Source organism: Pongo pygmaeus, chromosome 10 (genome assembly GCF_028885625.2).
Source record: "Pongo pygmaeus isolate AG05252 chromosome 10, NHGRI_mPonPyg2-v2.0_pri, whole genome shotgun sequence".
NCBI lineage: Eukaryota > Metazoa > Chordata > Mammalia > Primates > Hominidae > Pongo > Pongo pygmaeus.
The window spans coordinates 64,365,294-64,383,870 of record NC_072383.2 but is presented as its reverse complement, the minus strand read 5'-3'; the positions used below and the strand labels follow the sequence as shown (position 1 = coordinate 64,383,870).

Below are 18,577 nucleotides of genomic sequence, written 5' to 3'. Positions count from 1 at the left end.
ATTTACAGATGACAAAACTGCCAGTATGGCAGTGAGTAAGTGAAAGAACTGCGGGAGGAATTCAGGCTTCTTTTCCTTTGAAACTCATATGATTAGCTCACTTTTAAGAAAGTGATATTTCATATAAAATTAGAAAATAGGAAAACACTGTTTTCTTACTTGTGCTGACGTATATTTGCTTTTGCAGCGGGTAACAAAATGTCCAAGAGTTTCCCCTTTTCCCTTCTCATGTGTCTAGTGAATCACTCTTCCTGAAGCAAATTAGAATGTTTTCATTTCTTATTAAAATTTAGAGTTGGAGTTGACAGAAATGTCGAAACATAGGCTACGAGCTTGTGAGTGGCATACTTGTATTACCAAATTAATTTAGAACTCAAAGAAATCTGAGAATTTAAGAAAAAAATTGGAGCCAGAAAACTTAGAGAGTGAACTAGGTGAAAGATTTTTATTTCAAAGGTGATTATCATTCTTTCCAAATCCTAAACGTATAATCCCACCACTTGATTTTCTCATTTTTGTGCCCCTCCCTGAGGCAGGGAGTGTTATCTGGGGGCCACTCTGGCTGTACTTTTGTGGTGTCACTGAAGTCCTGAGTCATCTCTCAATGCCTTGAGTGTCTGTGGTCACAGCAGGGAGAATAGCATTTGCCTTCCTCTTCCAGGGAATGTGAGATCGAATCAATTTAATTATTGCCAAATGGCCTTATAAATCAGTAGGGAAATTTATACACAAGGGAATTTCTCACCAGCAGTTCCTATCCTGCTTGGATTCACTAGTAATAATTTGAGTGAAATTCGCAGGCTTTTCTGCTTACCTGACTTTGGGAAAATAGGTGAATAGTATTTTCTGGCCTCCAATAAATCCATTTTAGACATTCAGGCAAAAACCTAGAAAAAGGGAAAATGTGCCCTTCTTACTTTTGTACTCCAAAAATTACCTGTGGGTAACTAGGTTTTTTTTTGCTAATGTGTAGTTATTTTCTCATTATTGATTTTCATATTACAGCAATTTTCTGTTCAGGGTTACTTCTTTATACTCTTACTGTCACATTTGATGCTTAAAAAGAATGCAAATGGGATGGATGGCAGAATATGTATGACAAAACGAATTTGGCTAAAGTGACTATTGTTACTAAGCCCCATTATGCTAAATTAATCAAGACTATTCCTTTATTCTCCCCTCAGAGAGGGCACGATCAAACCTGGTGACAGGTTGCTCAGTGTAGATGGAATTCGGCTTCTTGGAACTACGCATGCTGAAGCCATGAGTATTCTTAAACAATGTGGACAAGAAGCAACGCTGCTGATAGAATATGATGTCTCAGTAATGGGTATGTTGGAGTCCTGAGGGTGTGATCTCTAAGCACCAGCACATCACTGTCTGTCCCTGATAAACCACGTTGGATTAAGTATGTATTGTCATGCCCTCCTGGAGCAGACAGAATTCATAAGTACTATATCATTTTACTCTGTTTGAGTTCAGGAAGATGTGAGTGGCTGTACCTCACAGTGATGTAGAGTTCTCATGTCAATAGGTTCCATAATAAAGTCTCATTCTGTCAGTGTTTCACCTAGCAATCAGCTCTTCTATGTGGATTACCGTTTGGCAGCAAAGTGTTTTTTCCCCTCCAAATCACAAAAATAGTATTATAAACTTAAGGACTGGTACTTTTTTATTATTATTATATAGAGACTGACAGCAGTAGGTGATTCCTTTCCTTCTTGTAACTTCACAGTACAAAGCCAGCTAATCAAAATAATAGAAACGACCATTTATTTCACAATCAGATTTAGGGATAAGAAAAATAAAGTATATGTAGTATCATTGATTAAAATAAAAACTTGCATGCAGTTTTGTTTTTTTTTCTTTTTTATTATTATTATTCTACTTTAAGTTTTAGGGTACATGTGCACCACATGCGGGTTAGTTACATATGTATACGTGTGCCTTGCTGGTGTGCTGCACCCATTAACTCATCATTTAGCATTAGGTATATCTCCTAATGCTATCCCTCCCCCCTCCCCCCACCCCACAACAGTCCCCAGAGTGTGATGTTCCCCTTCCTGTGTCCATGTGTTCTCATTGTTCAATTCCCACCTATGAGTGAGAACATGCGGTGTTTGGTTTTTTGTCCTTGCAATAGTTTACTGAGAATGATGATTTCCAGTTTCATCCATGTCCCTACAAAGGACATGAACTCATCATTTTTTATGGCTGCATAGTATTCCATGGTGTATATGTGCCACATTTTCTTAATCCAGTCTATCATTGTTGGACATTTGGGTTGGTTCCAAGTCTTTGCTATTGTGAATAGTGCCGCAATAAACATATGTGTGCATGTGTCTTTAGAGCAGCATGATTTATAGTCCTTTGGGTATATACCCAGTAATGGGATGGCTGGGTCGAATGGAATTTCTGGTTCTAGATCCCTGAGGAATCACCACACTGACCTCCACAATGGTTGAACTAGTTTACAGTCCCACCAACAGTGTAAAAGTGTTCCTATTTCTCCACATCCTCTCCAGCACCTGTTGTTTCCTGACTTTTTTTAAAATTATGATTCTACTGGAAAGAAACTATTTCTACACTCATACCTATAGTAAAACTGGCAAGATATTCTCATGTGGATCTTAAATGTTAAGAGAGCCAACGTCTTGTGTAATGTTGACTAAGGCAGAAAAATTATGAGAGAATGAATTGGAACTTGAAATTGAAACTTAAATCATGCTGTGAGTAAACCTTACAATTATCAGACTCGATTAGGTGACCTGATTTTAGCAGCTAGTTTTATGTTGTGAAATGTAGCTGAGAAAAAGAGACTTACTCTATAACTGCATACTCCTTTATTTCTCACACTGTATGACTCATATATAACAATGTCATACAAGGATATTCTTAATCTGTTTGCTGGCCTGAAATGTCTGGAGAGTATGAGGTTTCCCAGTGGGAAAGTATGAAACTTAAGGAGTTTTTAGAAGGATAAATGATGTGGTATGCCCTTGACATGGACAGTTCACAAATGAATATTCCTCCCTTACTTTCCACCTTCCTTTTTTCCTCTCTCCTTTCTTCTCTCAGTCCTTCCTTCCCTCCTTTCTTTCTCTCTTCTTTTTGTTATATGTTTTTTTTAATTAGATGTTGAGTTAGATGATTTGGGTTCTGTTTTCAGCTCTACTAATTTCTAGATATTAATTTGGAGCACACGATTTGATTTCCCTGTGCCTTATTTGTCAAATGGGGACTAGCATCCCTATTTTAAAGACAATTATGAAGGTAAAATCAGATTACATAAGTAGGGTATATTTTAAATGATGAGACAAGTGGATTGTTAACATTAAAAATTGAAGCAGATATTTGAATGTTTGACATCTAACTCATTTATTCAGTCTACAAACATTTATTGAACTAAATGGCAGGGACCAGGAAAAAGATGAACGAAATAGACCTGGTCCCTGCCCTTATGAAGCTTGCAATGGATAGGAAGAACAGACAGTAAACAAGAATATTACCAAACAAATAAACTCATAAAGTATGATCATTGCCATAAAGGACAAGAACAGTATTCTGTAATAGAGAATAAGGGCAGGCACAGGTGAGGGTTGGCAGGTGATTTAAATAGGGCAGTCAGTGAAGAGGTAACAGGTTAAAACCCAAAGCTTAGAAGGAACCAGCTCCCAGACTGAAGACAATAGTCTCTGTAAGGCTGCAACATTCCACATCAGAGACAAGGTCTCCTCCACTGGGATAGATACCATTTAAGGGAAGAGCCCTCCAAGTTTCACCATTGCCAGGGTCAGGAGGGAATGGGGTGACCCTACCTGTTTGCCTTCTTTCCAACTCACTCTCACATTCTGAATGAAACCTGACAGTTTTCACACCCTAGAGTTCCAAGTCAGCTCCTTATAGGAGAAAGTGGGCCATCAGGAAGGAAACTCATTTTAAGAGTTCCTTAAGGTTGCTGAATATAAGATCATTACACAAAAATCAGTTGCCTTTCTGTATATCAGCCAAAACAGAAAGTTAAAATTTTAAGGTATCCTTTATAATAGCAATAAAATTATAAGGTTCCAAAAGGAATAAACCTTATAAAAGTTATATGAACCCATTATAGATATAGATATGCATATGCATATATAGATGCATAAAAGAATACTTAAATACATAAAGACCTATATTATGATCTTGGAGGGGAAGCTTTAATAGCTAAAATATGTCATTTCTCCCAAATGTATCAACAAATTTAATTCTATTTAAAATCTCAAAAAAAGCATCATTGAGGTTACCCGAATAAGCTGTTTCTAAAATATACATGAAGTTAGAAAAGGAAGCAGGGAAAAATAGTAAAAATATTTTTGAAACAATCTGAAGACAGAGAAGATTGTTCTACCCAATATGAAGACTCATTCCAAAATTGTGGCCTTAAGTCTATCTAATATTAACATGGGATGATAAAGAGACCAGTAGAAGAGGATAAAATGCCTGAAACAGAACACTGTCCATATGGAACCAGAGGTATAGTCAAACATCAGTGAAGAAATGTTCAGCTAATCAGTAAATGATGCTGGGACAATTAGCCACTTGGGGAAAATTAAATTCCTACTTCATATTACACCCAAAAATAAATTCTATATTTACTTAACCATTTCCCAGTAGATTGCTATTATAAATAACTAGAATATCTTTCTACCTAAATGTTTGTCTGTATTTCTCATTTCATTGAGACAATGTGTTAAATATATTTGATACATAATTCCAATTGTCTTCCAGAAAAGTTGCACTATTTTATATTACTACCAGCAATGCTTTAAGTGTACATCTCATCAGAGTTCGTCAATATTGAATATTATCATTTTTAATATATCTGATTTGTTAGGTAAATATTGCATTATAATTTAATTTAACTCAAAAAATTTATACTGCAGGTAAGTATTTTTTCATATGGTCATTTTCATTTTCTATTGTCATTTATATCCTTTATTCATTTTTCTGTTGGAGGTGCTTTTAGTTTTTTGTTTATTGGCTTGTATTAACTATTTATATATTAAAGGCATTAGTCATCTGTTTTTCATAAAAACTTTTCTCAGTAGCTTATTTCCCTTCAAAGTTATTTATGGACTTCCATTGTAATAGCTTTCTATCACTCTTAGATAAAGCTAAATAGATACAGCAATTTCAGTTAAAAACTTAAGATCTTAAATTAGATAAGGAACAATAGTTCAGTGGTATATGTACATGTCACTATCAGCATTTTGGTCAAAACCATTCAACAAGTCTCTAGGAATTTCCAAACTTTCCCACATCTTCTATCTTCTTCTGAGCCCTCCAAACTGTTCCAACCTCTGCCTGTTATCCAGTTCCAAAGTCACTTCCACATTTTCAAGTATCTTTATAGCAGTGCCCTATTTCTCTCAATACCAATTTTCTGTATTAGTCAGTTTTCACACTGCTCTAAAGAACTACCTGAGACTGGGTAATTTATAAAGGAAAGAGGTTTAATTGACCCACAGTTCTGCATGGCTGGGGAGGCCTCAGGAAACTTAACAATCATGGAGAAGCAAGGCACATCTTACATTGTGACGAGAGAGAGAGAGGAACCACCACGCACTTTTAAACCATCAGATCTTGTGAGAACTCACTCACTACCATGAGAACAGCATGGGAGAAAACTGCCCCCATGATCCAATCACCTCCCACCAGGTCCCTCCATCAACAAGTGGGATTACAATTCAAGATGAGATTTGGGTGGGAACACGAAGCCAAACTATATCAACTAGCCTAAGGAGGGAATTTATTAGCCTACAAAAGTAAAAAGCTCAAGATATATCCTGGCTTTAGAAACAAGTTTAATAATGTCATAGGAGTTTTGTCTCTCAGTTCTCCTTGCCTGAGAAAGGCTCCCCTATGTCATGGCAAGGTGGTCCTACCACCCAAAAGTCTACATTATTTTGAGAGTTTGTGATGCCAGAAAAAGAAACAAGACTGATCTCCTCTAAAAGATTCTTAATGACTTAGCTTGGGGCAAATGCTGATCACTACACTAAGCACTGTGTCCAGGGATATAGTGCACTCTACAACTGGTATGGAAGGCAAGAACATATGTTGAATGGCCCAAACAGAATGAGCCAGAGAAATGGCAATTTCCCAGAGTAGATGATGTGGGATTGACAAAGAAAATAATAGGTGCCATTTTAAGACACAGTTAAATGTTAAATATTATATTCCCACTAATAGTATATGAGAGTTTCCTTTGCTTCACATCCTCACTAGTGCTTGGTATTTGTATTAGTCCATTTTCATGCTGCTGATAAAGACATACTCAAGACTAGGCAATTTACAAAAGAAAGAGGTTTAATAGACTCACAGTTCCATATGGCTGGGGAGGCCTCACAATCATGGCAGAAGGTGAAAGGAACGTTTCCCATGGCGGCAGACAGGAGAAGAGAACTTGTGCAGGGAAACTCCCCTTTATAAAACCATCAGATCTCATGAGACTTATTCACTGTCACGAGAATAGCATGGGAAAGACCCACCCCATGATTCAATTACCTCCCACCATGCCCCTCCCACAACACGTGGGAGTTGTGAGAGCTACAATTCAAGATGAGATTTGGATGGGGACACAGCCAAACCATATCAGAATTTTCTGCCTGTTTCATTCTAACCATACTGATCAGTGTGTGGTGGTATCTCATTTTAAGTTTGATATACATTTCCTGGGTGAATAACAATGTGGAGCGCCTTTTCATTGCCAGTGAGACATGCTTATGGCTTTGGTTTTACTTTCATTAATAATACTTTGATTTATTTACATACTATTACAAGTACACAAATTATTTCTTAGAAAGTGTGTGTGTGTGGTGTATGTGTGTACAATATAGATATCGATACCTCAACCCTGGAATCAGATATATTTATTCAGTAAATCTCAAATGATAAATTTTAGCAAATTCAGTGGTCTGTTTAGGAAAGCTATTGAAACTATCAATTTCATTAAATAAGGTTTAATTTAGTCTGTGTTGACATTTTAAGGACAATTTTTTGAAATAAGGAAGACTGAGAAAAATAAGTTTGAAGAAAAATTAAGAGTTCAATTTTGGATATGCTAAGTCTGAGATGTCTGTCCATCATGTAAGAGGAGGTATAAGTTGAAAGTTGAGTATTTTGGGTGGAGTTCAGTATACAGGTCAGAGCAGAAGATATACATTTTTAAGTCATCATCACTTATATTGCAAGGCTAGATGAGACACGTAGGGGAGAGAGCTTAGACAGAGAAGAGAGAGGTCCAAGGACTGAGCTCTGAGACCATCCAGTAGTTACATCAGGAATGCGTAGAGGACCCTATAGAATAAATTGAGGAGGCCAATGCACTGATGGAGACAGTGAACCAAGGCCAAGCATGGAGTCATGGAGGCCAGATTTTTCCCGTGTAAAATGGTGGTAATTACACTACCACACTCACAAGTTGCTATGAGGAGCAGAAGGGTTAATGCACATGTGGTGCTTGGCACATCATATATGCTCAATAAATTGTGAACAAATTATTTAAAATGCATATGGGTAAAACCTCCACTTCAATATTGTTGAACTATATTACCAAATGATTGGGTCTGAGAGCCCTGTGGTTGGAAAAGTAACATAAAAGTATAAGGAAAGCAAGAGCATCTTTTTTTTTTCTTCTTCAACTTTTAAGTTCAGGGGTACATGTGCAGGATGTGCAGGTTTGTTACATAGGTAAACTTGTGCCATGGTGGTTTGCTGCATGGATCAACCCATCACCTAGGTATTAAGCCCAGCATCCATTAGCTATTCTTCCTGATGCTCTCCCTTCCCCTGCCCCCCTGACAGGCCCCAGTGTGTGTTGTTCCCCTCCATGTGTCCATGTGTTCTCATCACTCAGCTCTCACTTATAAGTGAGAACATGCAGTGTTTGATTTTCTGTTCCTGCATTAGTTTGCTGAGGATAATGGCTTCCAGCTCCATCCGTGTTCCTGCAAAGGACATGATCTCATTCCTTTTTATGGCTGCATAGTATTCCGTAGTGTATATGTATCACATTTTCTTTATCCAGTCTGTCATTAATGGGCATTTGGGTCCGTGTCTTTGGAAAGCATGAACATCTAAGGAAAAAAGCTCTGAAAGCAATGACTGTAGTAAAATACAGTGCCTTTTAAAGTCAGACAAATTTGGTTTTGGATTTTGGCTCTCTGTTGACCTTAGACAATATTTAACCTCTCCAAGCTTCAACTTTTCCATCTCTAAAATAGGGATGATGGTAGTACTTCTTCATAGGACTGATGAAAGGATGAAGTGAGTGAATACATGTAAAGTGCTCGCCTTAACCAAACTGTTAGTGAATACCAAGAAATTTAATTGGCTCTTTCATGCTCCACTTCTCTAAAATGAACCTCAAGTCTCCCATTATGCTGAATTAAGATGTAGCTGATGGTTCACTCTGTGACAACATTGAATTGTTGCTAGGAAGCATATTTGGAAATGACATGTTCTGGATCATTTTATTTTCTAAAAGTTCATCAGAATACTTATTTTGCTTAGACGTTTGCTAAAATATTTATAAAACATGTCTCTGAGAATATATATTAAGTTAGGTACTTGAGTCTTTGGTGGAGAAGCACACAATTATCTCAAGAACATCGTTCTGAACACCAATCCTTGGGCAGGTGTTACAGAGACAAGAGATGTAGAAGATTGTGCCAAATCTGTACTGACTTGTAACTTGCTCTGGATTTTTAAAATTACATGATTCTCTAATAGTTGTCTATTTTATAACTTCCTTCCCTGGGGAGAACCACAGACAGCAGTCAGTAAACATGAAATTCTTGCTGTCTGAATAAAACAAGGCTCACTGTAGAGTAATTATAACGAGAGACAGTTAATGTCTACAGTGATCTTAGTAGCTTTCAAATGTAACCAACAAACTATTGTAGTTGATAATAAAGATGGAACAATAACTAAAATATTTTTCCCAAATGCCCTGAGCTTTCCCACTGTTGTGCCCAATATCTAGTATTCCTATGCACAAACTTTGCAAAACTATAGTACCAGCCCAGGTCACATCCATCTCCCTCATTCATCCTGTTCTTATTTGGATTATTCAATCTCTCATTTTTCCTTTTGAGAGAGGAAGGAGCACTCTCTGTAATACTTTCCTGGTGACTCTTGAAAGTATTTACATTTTACTTTACCTTAATAATCTGTGTATTTTTCTATTGTGCCACTAGTTCTACAGACTCTGTGGGGACACTAACCAATCATCTTTATCTGTGTATTTCCATAATACCTAATGTGGAGCCCTCACACATACATAGAAGGCACTTAAAGACAACTGTGAATTGAACAATGTGTTCACCCATGGATTAGCTGTTCTTACGAATCATCATCATTAAGCGGTATGTGTAGAATGTAGCAGAACATCAGTGTTTATGCTGTAGGTTTAAAATGAAGTTACTACATGATTTTATCTTACATTGCACAATGACATCGTAGATCTTTCAATCACAACACCTCTTAATCTACCTGTGATATTTTTCTGAATTCCTGTAAATCTCTGTCTTTCCCTTTAGCTGTTACTTTCTTTGCTCAGCTTCAAACCTTTCTTTTTGATCACCTAGATTATGCTAGCATGCAAAACCAAGGATACTGAGAAAAGTTTTATCATTTCCTTAGAAATGCCCTACAGTGTTAGCTAGGCATGGTAGCACCCACCTGTAGTCTTAGATACTGAGGATGCGGAGGCTGGAGGATTGCTTCAGCTCAGGAGTTTGAAGCTGCCATGAATTGTGATCACACCACTGCACTCCAGAATGGGCTAGAGAGCAAGATCCCTCTGTTAAAAAAAAAAAAAAAATTGTTAGAAAGAAAGGAATGCCCTATGGTATTATATCTTTGCCCAGCAGCTACATGAGTAGTCCTTACTTATATGCATTTAATCTTGAGCAAACATAAAATAGCAATTTTTAAATAATTCCTTTTTATCAAGACTGCTATGAGTCTTCAGAAGAGATTATTAACTCCCTTGCAGTCAGAAACTATAGGTTTATTGGCATTATCACAACTGCATCTTGGCTATATTTTGTATTTTATTTTGGGGAGATATCAAGATATAAAACTTCTACCAGTCACAAGAGTAAATTAACCACTATTCATACTTTATTGATTTATTTATTTTTTCTTTTTTTGAGACAGAGTCTCACTCTGTCACCCAGGCTGGAGTGCAGTGGCGTGATCTCGGCTCACTGCAAGCTCCACCTCCTGGGTTCACGCCATTCTCCTGCCTCAGCCTCCCGAGTAGCTGGGACTACAGGTGCCCGCCACCACGCCCGGCTAATTTTTTGTATTTTTAGTAGAGACGGTTTCACCGTGTTAGCCAGGATGGTCTCGATCTCCTGACCTTGTGATCCACCCACCTCGGCCTCCCAAAGTGCTGGGATTACAGGCATGAGCCACTGCGCCTGGCCCATACTTTATCAGTTTCCTACAGGTGATCTCAATGAACTGGAAACAGTTTTCCAAGGGCTGCTAAAGTATTTATAACATGACACACAAGCTTCCTTGTGGGTTACTGACTTCACTTTCTTTTCAAGGAAAATGTCATTAAAGGGAAGTTCAGAGGGTTTCCTACATAAAAGAAGTCTATAAGTTTTAAATGACAATGGTATTTTACTTACAATGTTATTTTTCTAAGATAAAAATTGGATTTTCTTATACGTTCTCTGTTTTTTAGAGGGAAAAAAAAGGTTTATTTTTGCAGAATACTCTGGCTCCCACCTTCCTCATTCCCTTTTACATATTCAAACTCAGAGCCACTTACTATGTTTCTGGAGATAAAATTAGTGGGTGAGAAAAGAGTTACCCTAGTTTAGGAAAGGGTATGAATTTTTAGTTACTTTTATATTACTAAATTAGAATAGAGTATGCTTTAAAATTTACTTTTGTATTATAGTACAACACTCAAAGAGAAAAGCACTGAAATCTTAGTTGTACAACTTATTAAATTTTCATTTATGTGTTCTCCATTGAGGTCAAGAAATGAAACATAATTATCATCACCAAAAGCCCCATTGTGTTTTCTCCCATCCCTTCCCCATATGTAACCCCTGTCTTGATTTCCTAAACCGGAGATTCATTTTGCTGGACTTTAAACTTTATATAAATGAAATCATACAGTGTATTTCTTTGGTAGCCGGGTTCTTTTGCCCAAATTATGTTAGTGAGATTGTATCATATTGTTGCCTATAGCAATAGTTCATTCTTTTTCATTGTTGTATAGTAGTCCATTGTGTGAATAGATCACAATTTGAATACTTCCTTATTGATTATTATTTGGGTATTTTTCAGCTTCCTATAAATAATACTATTGTGAACATTCTAATATTTGTCTTTTGGGAAACATATGTGTGCATTTCCATCAGATTATACCTAAGAGTGGAATTGCTAGGCCTTAGGTTACATGTCAGTTACATGCTTTAGTAGATACTGCCAATGAGTGTTTCCTAAGTGGTTGCACCAATTTACACTCCCACTAACAGTTTCACATCCTTCACATCCTCACCAGTACTTGGTATTGTCAGTCTTTTTCATTTTAACCATTCTGAAAAGAATATAATAATATATCATTGTGGTTTTAATGTCTATTTCCCAGATGAATAAGAATGTTGAGTACCTTTGAATATTGGCCATATAGATATTTTTGTGAAAACTCTGCTCAAGTGTTTTGATCCATTTTCTTTCTATTGGATAATTCTATTCTTCTTATTGGTTTATATGATTTCCTTATACATTGTGTACACAAGCCTTTTTTCAGTTATGTGTTACAAACTAATCCTGGCTACTGAATGCAAAATAAGTGCCAAAATTGGTACATATAAGCTATACATTCCAACAAACTTTTGGGTTACTTTTTGGAATTTTTTTAAAGAATTAGACACAGAAGCTTGGAAGAAGATATAAAATTATTCTCTAATATTTAGATAGATGCTGCTCTTGGGTTCCCCACACCAACCCCTCCTGCCATTACTGTATTATTTTTCTATTACATTGTAGCAAAATGCCACAAAGGTGGTGATTTACCATTTTATAAGTTAGAAATCCAGGCAGGCATGGATGAGTTTTTTGCTTAGGATCTCACAAGGCCTAGGTCAAGATGTCAGCAGGCTAAGCTCTTATCTGTAAGGTCTGGGAAATAATCCCTTCCAAGCTAGCGCAGGTTGTTGGCAGAATCAATTCCTTGGAGTCAGTCCAAGGTCCTCATTTCCTTGCTGTCTGCTCTCTGGAGCCATTTGCTGTTCCTAGAAACCACCCACATTTCTTCTCACATGGCCCTCCATCTTCAAGACAGCAATGGTGCATTGAGTCTTCATATTTCATATATCTCTAACTTTCTCCTCTGCCTTCTTCTCATACTACTAGTTGGAGAAAGTACTCTACTTTTAAGGACTCATTTGATGACCTTGGGACCACCCAGATAATCTCCCTTTTTAAGGTCCACTATGTCAAATGACATAACATAGTCATTGGAGTTATATATTGTATCATCCTATTAACAGAATCTGGGGCTTAGGGCATGGAATCTTTGGGGGATAAATTCAGAAATTCTGCCTATCATGGGACTGTCCACCAAAATCAAGATGAAGAGATAGGAACCGACTAAGAAAGAAATGCCAGTAGTTGGAAGTCTAACGAATTGTTTAGAGGTTATCAGCTAGAGCAACTCCAATGCCTAGCAATGTGCCTGGCATAAAGGACACTCAATAATATTTTTCAAACAAATGAATAAGTAGCTTTTGAGATTTTTTCTAATCTCCATATTTGACTACAGCATGTTTTATCATCTTTCTCTGGATATTCTTGGACAAATAAATGATAAAGTATCACAAAACTATATACATTATAGATGAGGCTCATCTAGGCCAGGGGGAGTCAATAATTTTCTATATTTTATGTCATCTCTGATTAATGGTGGTGGCCATCTGAAACACTGCATTGAGAAGGATTTTGCAGTTTGAAGATTGTTGAGGCTCGAAGGATTTTGAAGTTTAAAGGAAAAGAGCACTGTGATTACCTACACCATCTACCTGAGCACTACAGGTACATATGATTACAAATGCATCTTGTTACCATCCCACACCCACTTAGAGACCCAAGTGAAATTCAAGCCACTAGACCAAAGAACCAGTGCATATCTAATTCAGTTTCAGGGGCTTTCTATATGATAAATCTGAATAATAGAATAGTTTGTTGTCATCTTTTCACTGTAACTAATCCCCATTTTTTACACCCTCTACAAGAGGCAACAAACTGGAGGGCATGGGTGTGGAACATGTATTTTTCAGCCTTCACAATGTTTTTGAGAAGTTAGAATTTGTTTTCAACACCTAAAAAGAGAGACTTTGTATTTAGAATAAATCTAAATATTGGGTTACTCTTAGTAATTTGACATCACCGGGCCAACATTCCTGCATGTAACCCTTAGCTTTAGTTGACTTTCAGACTGCCCCTCTTGATGGAGGTGTTCTCACCAGTTTGTCCAAATCATTTCCCTGACAGTACAGCCTTATAGCAAGTCACCATCATGCCTGTCCCTCAGGCATTTGGATTTGTGATTCCCACTCTACACAATGACCTTTTTGTTTCAGCCAGCCTAGCTCCAAGACAGCCTAACTTGTATAGACTCTCAAAAAGAAGATCCCTATGAGAAGTTCCTGTCCCAAGTGATCAACAGTCTTCTCTTTCTAACCTCACATTTCCCAGAACAGATATTTGGGAGGGATGGGAAGTTTCTAGCAGAGTTCCAGTCTCTCTCTTCATAGCCACTGTAGGCTCTCCCAAGCTTTTCTCTCCTGGGCCTGCAGCCTCCTGTTCACCACACTCTGATTGTTTCTTTCAGCTCAGGGGGCACATGTGTATCCTGACAACTCATTCTGTTAGGGATAGAAGGTATCCGAGTTACCAGTGGCGAATCCATACAGGTCTGCAGCAACCTCGATTCTTGCCTCCTCAGAAGAAAGAATTCAACTGAGGGGCATAAGGCAGAAAAAGAGACCAAGGCAAGCTTTCAGAGCAGGAGTGGAAATTTATTTTAAAAAGCTTTAGAATGGGAAAGAAAGGAAAGTACACTTGGAAGAGACCCAAGTGGGCATTTAACCTTGACCCTGGGGCTTTATATGCTGGCCCACCTCCAGCATCTTGCACCCCTTTCCCACGATTTCTGTCTTAGGGTGGGCTGCCTGCATGTGCCCTCCTTATACTTGGGAAGTGAGCATGTGCAGTGTGTTTAGGAAGTTGTATGCATGCCCATCTGAAGGTTTCTTCCCTTTTCTGGTGGAATGCCCCCAAAAGTCACACTCCACCATTTTGTCTCTTAATGCACATGCCTGGTTCACTCGCCCAATTCCTGAGGCCCTGTTGAAAGCCAATTACCAATTTTAAGTGTTTTTATCTGTTTGGGAAGTTGCCTCTCCCTGGTGTCTGCATTCAATTAACACTTCATTGAGACAGCTGTGGACCATCAGGAGCCTGTCTCTCCCTGGTGCACTGGCTGCTGAATTATCATTTTTAGAGCAGCAATGTGATAACTGCCAAACCATCACCTGATAATCACCTGACATTCCTGGTGGGTGGGGAGCAGAGCCCTCTCCTGCCCCGCTCATGTCTAACTTCATGTAACAATTTTTAATATGCTAATTGTTCATTTCTGGGTCTCTGAAGTAATTTGGATAGTCTGATTTTAGTGTAGATTATGTTAGGCCATTCTTGCATCGCTATAAAGAAATACCTGAGACTGGGTAATTTATAAAGAAGAGTACAAGCATGGTGTCAGCATATACTTGGCATCTTGGAGGGCCTCAGTGAGCTTTTACTCATGGCAGAAGGTGAAGTGGAAGCAGGCACATCACAGGACAAGAGCATAAGCAAGAGTGAGAGAAGGAGAGGGTACCACACAATTTTTAACAGCCAAATCTTATGAGAACACACTATAGTGAGGACAGCACCAAGCCATGAGGAATCTGCCCCCATGACCCAAACACCTCCCACCAGGCCCCACCTCCAGCACTGGGAATTACATTTCAACATGAGATCTGGAAATGACATCCAAGCTATATTAGAGGTATTCATAACCACTTTCAAATTCCTGAGTAACACAAATGTAAAAATACAAAATACTGTAGAATATAATTTAGGAGCTCCTTCTAGAAGCTTAGTATTATATTAGGTACCATGGTGATGAGTAGTTGATTCAGAGTAGGAGTAACATGGACAAATAATTTATAAATTTTCTCTAAGGACCAAATTGATTATATTTTAGGTAATATCCATTATGATAGGATCAGAAGGGCTTTTTAAAAATCTTTGGGCCACTACTCCTAACTCGTAACATGAGGAGACCAGACTATATCATCTCAGAGGTCCTTCCAGCTCCACTATTCTATCCCTGGACCTGGTAAATTCTTTTAAAAGAGTTCAGAATTTATCATCACTGCTTTTTTCATCAATGTAACCATAAATACAAAACAAAAATGCTATAAATAAAAATAGTTTAACCAATTTAAAGTGGTTATAGCTAAAATCACTATCTAAAAAGGAAAGTTGATCATTTCTCTTGTTAATCACATCAAACCCAGTAGTCCCATTGACAATTACAAATTTTTCAAAGATTACTTCCCAGCATTCTCATAGTAGGTGTAAAGCCAACATGCTGCTGTGAAGCCATCATCTGTGAAGATTTTGATCTTAGCATTCTGAGATATTTACTAAATTAATGGGAAGTTGGTTAAAATTTCCTCCTTTTCAGATTGTATATGGTACTTCTAAAATGAAACATGTCCTTTAGGGAGAAAATTATTCCTTTAATTTTAGCATATTTTAAAAATAGGAAAAACTGACTGAACTCTGTCAGGGGAGGCAATCTCTCTTTGTGTGATGAGTTTCTCTGAGGTCATGTATATGTATTAGTTAGACAAGAATGGCTTTTCCTTTTGAGAAGAGTAGCAGGCAAGCACTTCTGTTGATCACAAGGTCAGTCTGAGGCCATCTTTTATAGAGTGCTATTAAGTACTAATTAAGATTACTTTTCTCTGTGATTGTATACTAATTTTACATTCCTCTTAATAAAATGAGCTCCAGTCATTCGCTGGGGAAAAAATTATTCTCCTTTTTTACCTTCCATTAGCCATTATATAATAGTATATAGCTTCGAAAGAAACAAGACTACAATATTCCCCACCAGGCGTGACGTAATTTTCTCCATATTTTAGCTATCTTTGTCCAACAGCATTAACTTCAGTGCTTTGTATGTAATAAAATTACCTTTTTAAGAATTATTTCTGGTATACCAGTGGGTGTTAAAATACCAGGTTAACTCTAACAGTCATGCTATCAAGGAGATAAACTATTTTACTACTTGTTTCTATGACTTTGACACTGAAAATGACTCCTAGATACCTCTGTGAGATCACCCAGGAGGGTACAGTTGCTCAATACAGTAACACCCACTGAGTCCCCTGCCTCCTGGCTCTTCTGTGTGACACAGGCTTCACAAGTGTGATAGAAACTGCCCCGAAACTGTCTTGAGGTCAGGAGGTCTGAACATTTTGATAAGGACCCTCTGGTTTACTTTTAAGATTAAAGAAGAGTTTCTCTACTGCAAATTCTCAGAAGCAGGTTGAGATCATACTTTTAATGTGAATTTCTTTTGAGAGCACACCAATATACAATGTCTTCTTTCTGTAACACCTAGTTCTTACCACCTGAAGACATTCTATTGGTAGCAGTAAAATAGGAAATGGAAAAGCCAGCAAGCTTTCATGTGATCTCTATGGGGGCATCACAGGTCAGACTTGTCCTCCCTGAAAATCACTGTAGCATCTAATGGAGTCATTCACATGGAACAGTGAATGATTGACTATTACACAGATCACCTCTCCTACTGAATTATTTTACTTAAGAACAAGTAAAATGCAAGAGACTCACTGTGAAATTTTTCCCTGAACCTCTTTACCTTTCCTGTCTCTAAAGACTCTCTCTCATAACGTTGACATCTGTTCTCACAATTCCCATCGTCTCTATTCAGACATCTCCCTGTTAGTTATAAAATAAAGACCACAATTTTTAGTCTAACGCTAAGACTCTACCCAGCCTTTCCCAGACCTACCTCTGCTAGATTTGTTTTTTGTTGTGCTTCAGCCACACTGAACACCTAATGATTTGTCACCAAGGTTTTACTATGTTTTTTCTGTTTCTTCATGACTTTCATCCTATCTGGAGACAATACAGTATTGTGATTAAAAGGACCCAGATTTGTTGCCTGGCTCTGCAACTTACTGGATGTGTGACCTTTCTAAGTCTGTACAATGGGGATTGGTCATAGCAGCTCCTTCCTGTGGTTATTGTGATGATCAAAGTTGTTAATACATTTAAAGCACTTGACACATTTTTGGCACATATAGAAAATTTTGAAATCTGCTTTTATTGTTGTTTTATTATTATTGTTGTTATGAGATTAATTTTCTTACTCTGCTATTACAGCCTTTCAAAATCATTCCTATTTCTTGGGGTTGTTTGCTTGCTTGTTTGTTTATTTTTTGAGATAAGATCTTGGCTCTGTCGCCCAGGCTGTAGTGAAGTGGCAGGATCACAGCAGCCCTGACCCCCTGGGCTCAAGCCATCCTCCCACCTCAGCCTCCTGAGTTGCTGGGACTACAGGCATGCACAACCATGCCTGGATAATTTTGTATTTTTATTTTTTTGTAGAGACAGGGTCTCCCTGTGTTGCCCAGACTGATCTTGAACTCCTGGGCTCAAGCGATCTTCTCGCCTTGACCTCCCAAAAGTGCTGGTATTACAGGCATGAGCCATTGTACCCGGCCTGTTCTTAGAGTTATCCTGGTAAACCCAGCTAAAGGAAATACCTCTATTCTAATAACTCCCATACCATCTTATCTTTTTTTAGATGCTTCCTATAGTCTCTGCCCCATTCAGTGTAGTACTATAGTTATCTGTGTGTGTGACTGTCTCTCCTCCTTAACATTATAAACTCCTTGACAACAGGAGCTATTTCTACCCATATTGTATCCTCTCTTGTGCCCTGTACATAAAAGATATTATTTGTCTATTGGTTGATGAAACAAATACATGAACAAATAAATGAAGATTATTTGATTTTGAGCCTTTCTCCCAAATGTAATAATATCCAAAATAATTTATTATATTTAGAGTACTTTTGGTTTAATATGCACTTTTACAATCTTCATCATATTTTATCCTCATAATCTATTTAAGGAAAGCAGGCTACCTCTTATTTTTTGAGAAAAAGACTGAAAGGGCTGTGTTGACATGGGAGTCTGTCACTTTTTGATGAATGAAAGAATCCACATGACTTCTACAGTGATAGGTCAGTTCACACAAGGCTAGTGAATTCATTTGCAACTTAAGTGGACAATAAACCCCATTTTCTAAACAAAAGATACAGAGCATAATAGGCTTCATGGTCACCATACACTTAATGTTGAAGGCTACATTTCCAAAATATTACATAAGAACTTTGTAGTTAACATTTGGATGT

General features: G+C 37.7%; 1 protein-coding gene across 12 annotated transcripts in view; it reads left to right on the top strand.

Annotated features, from left to right (window-relative positions):
• GRIP1 (glutamate receptor interacting protein 1) overlaps positions 1-18,577 on the top strand; it is a 721,037-nt gene that overhangs the window by 549,644 nt on the left and 152,816 nt on the right. For all 12 annotated transcript variants that reach the window (XM_054443505.1, XM_054443504.1, XM_063646484.1 and 9 more), the window contains exon 7: positions 1,185-1,330. In XM_054443505.1, the coding sequence (XP_054299480.1) occupies positions 1,185-1,330 (146 nt within the window). The remainder of the gene's footprint in view (positions 1-1,184; positions 1,331-18,577) is intronic.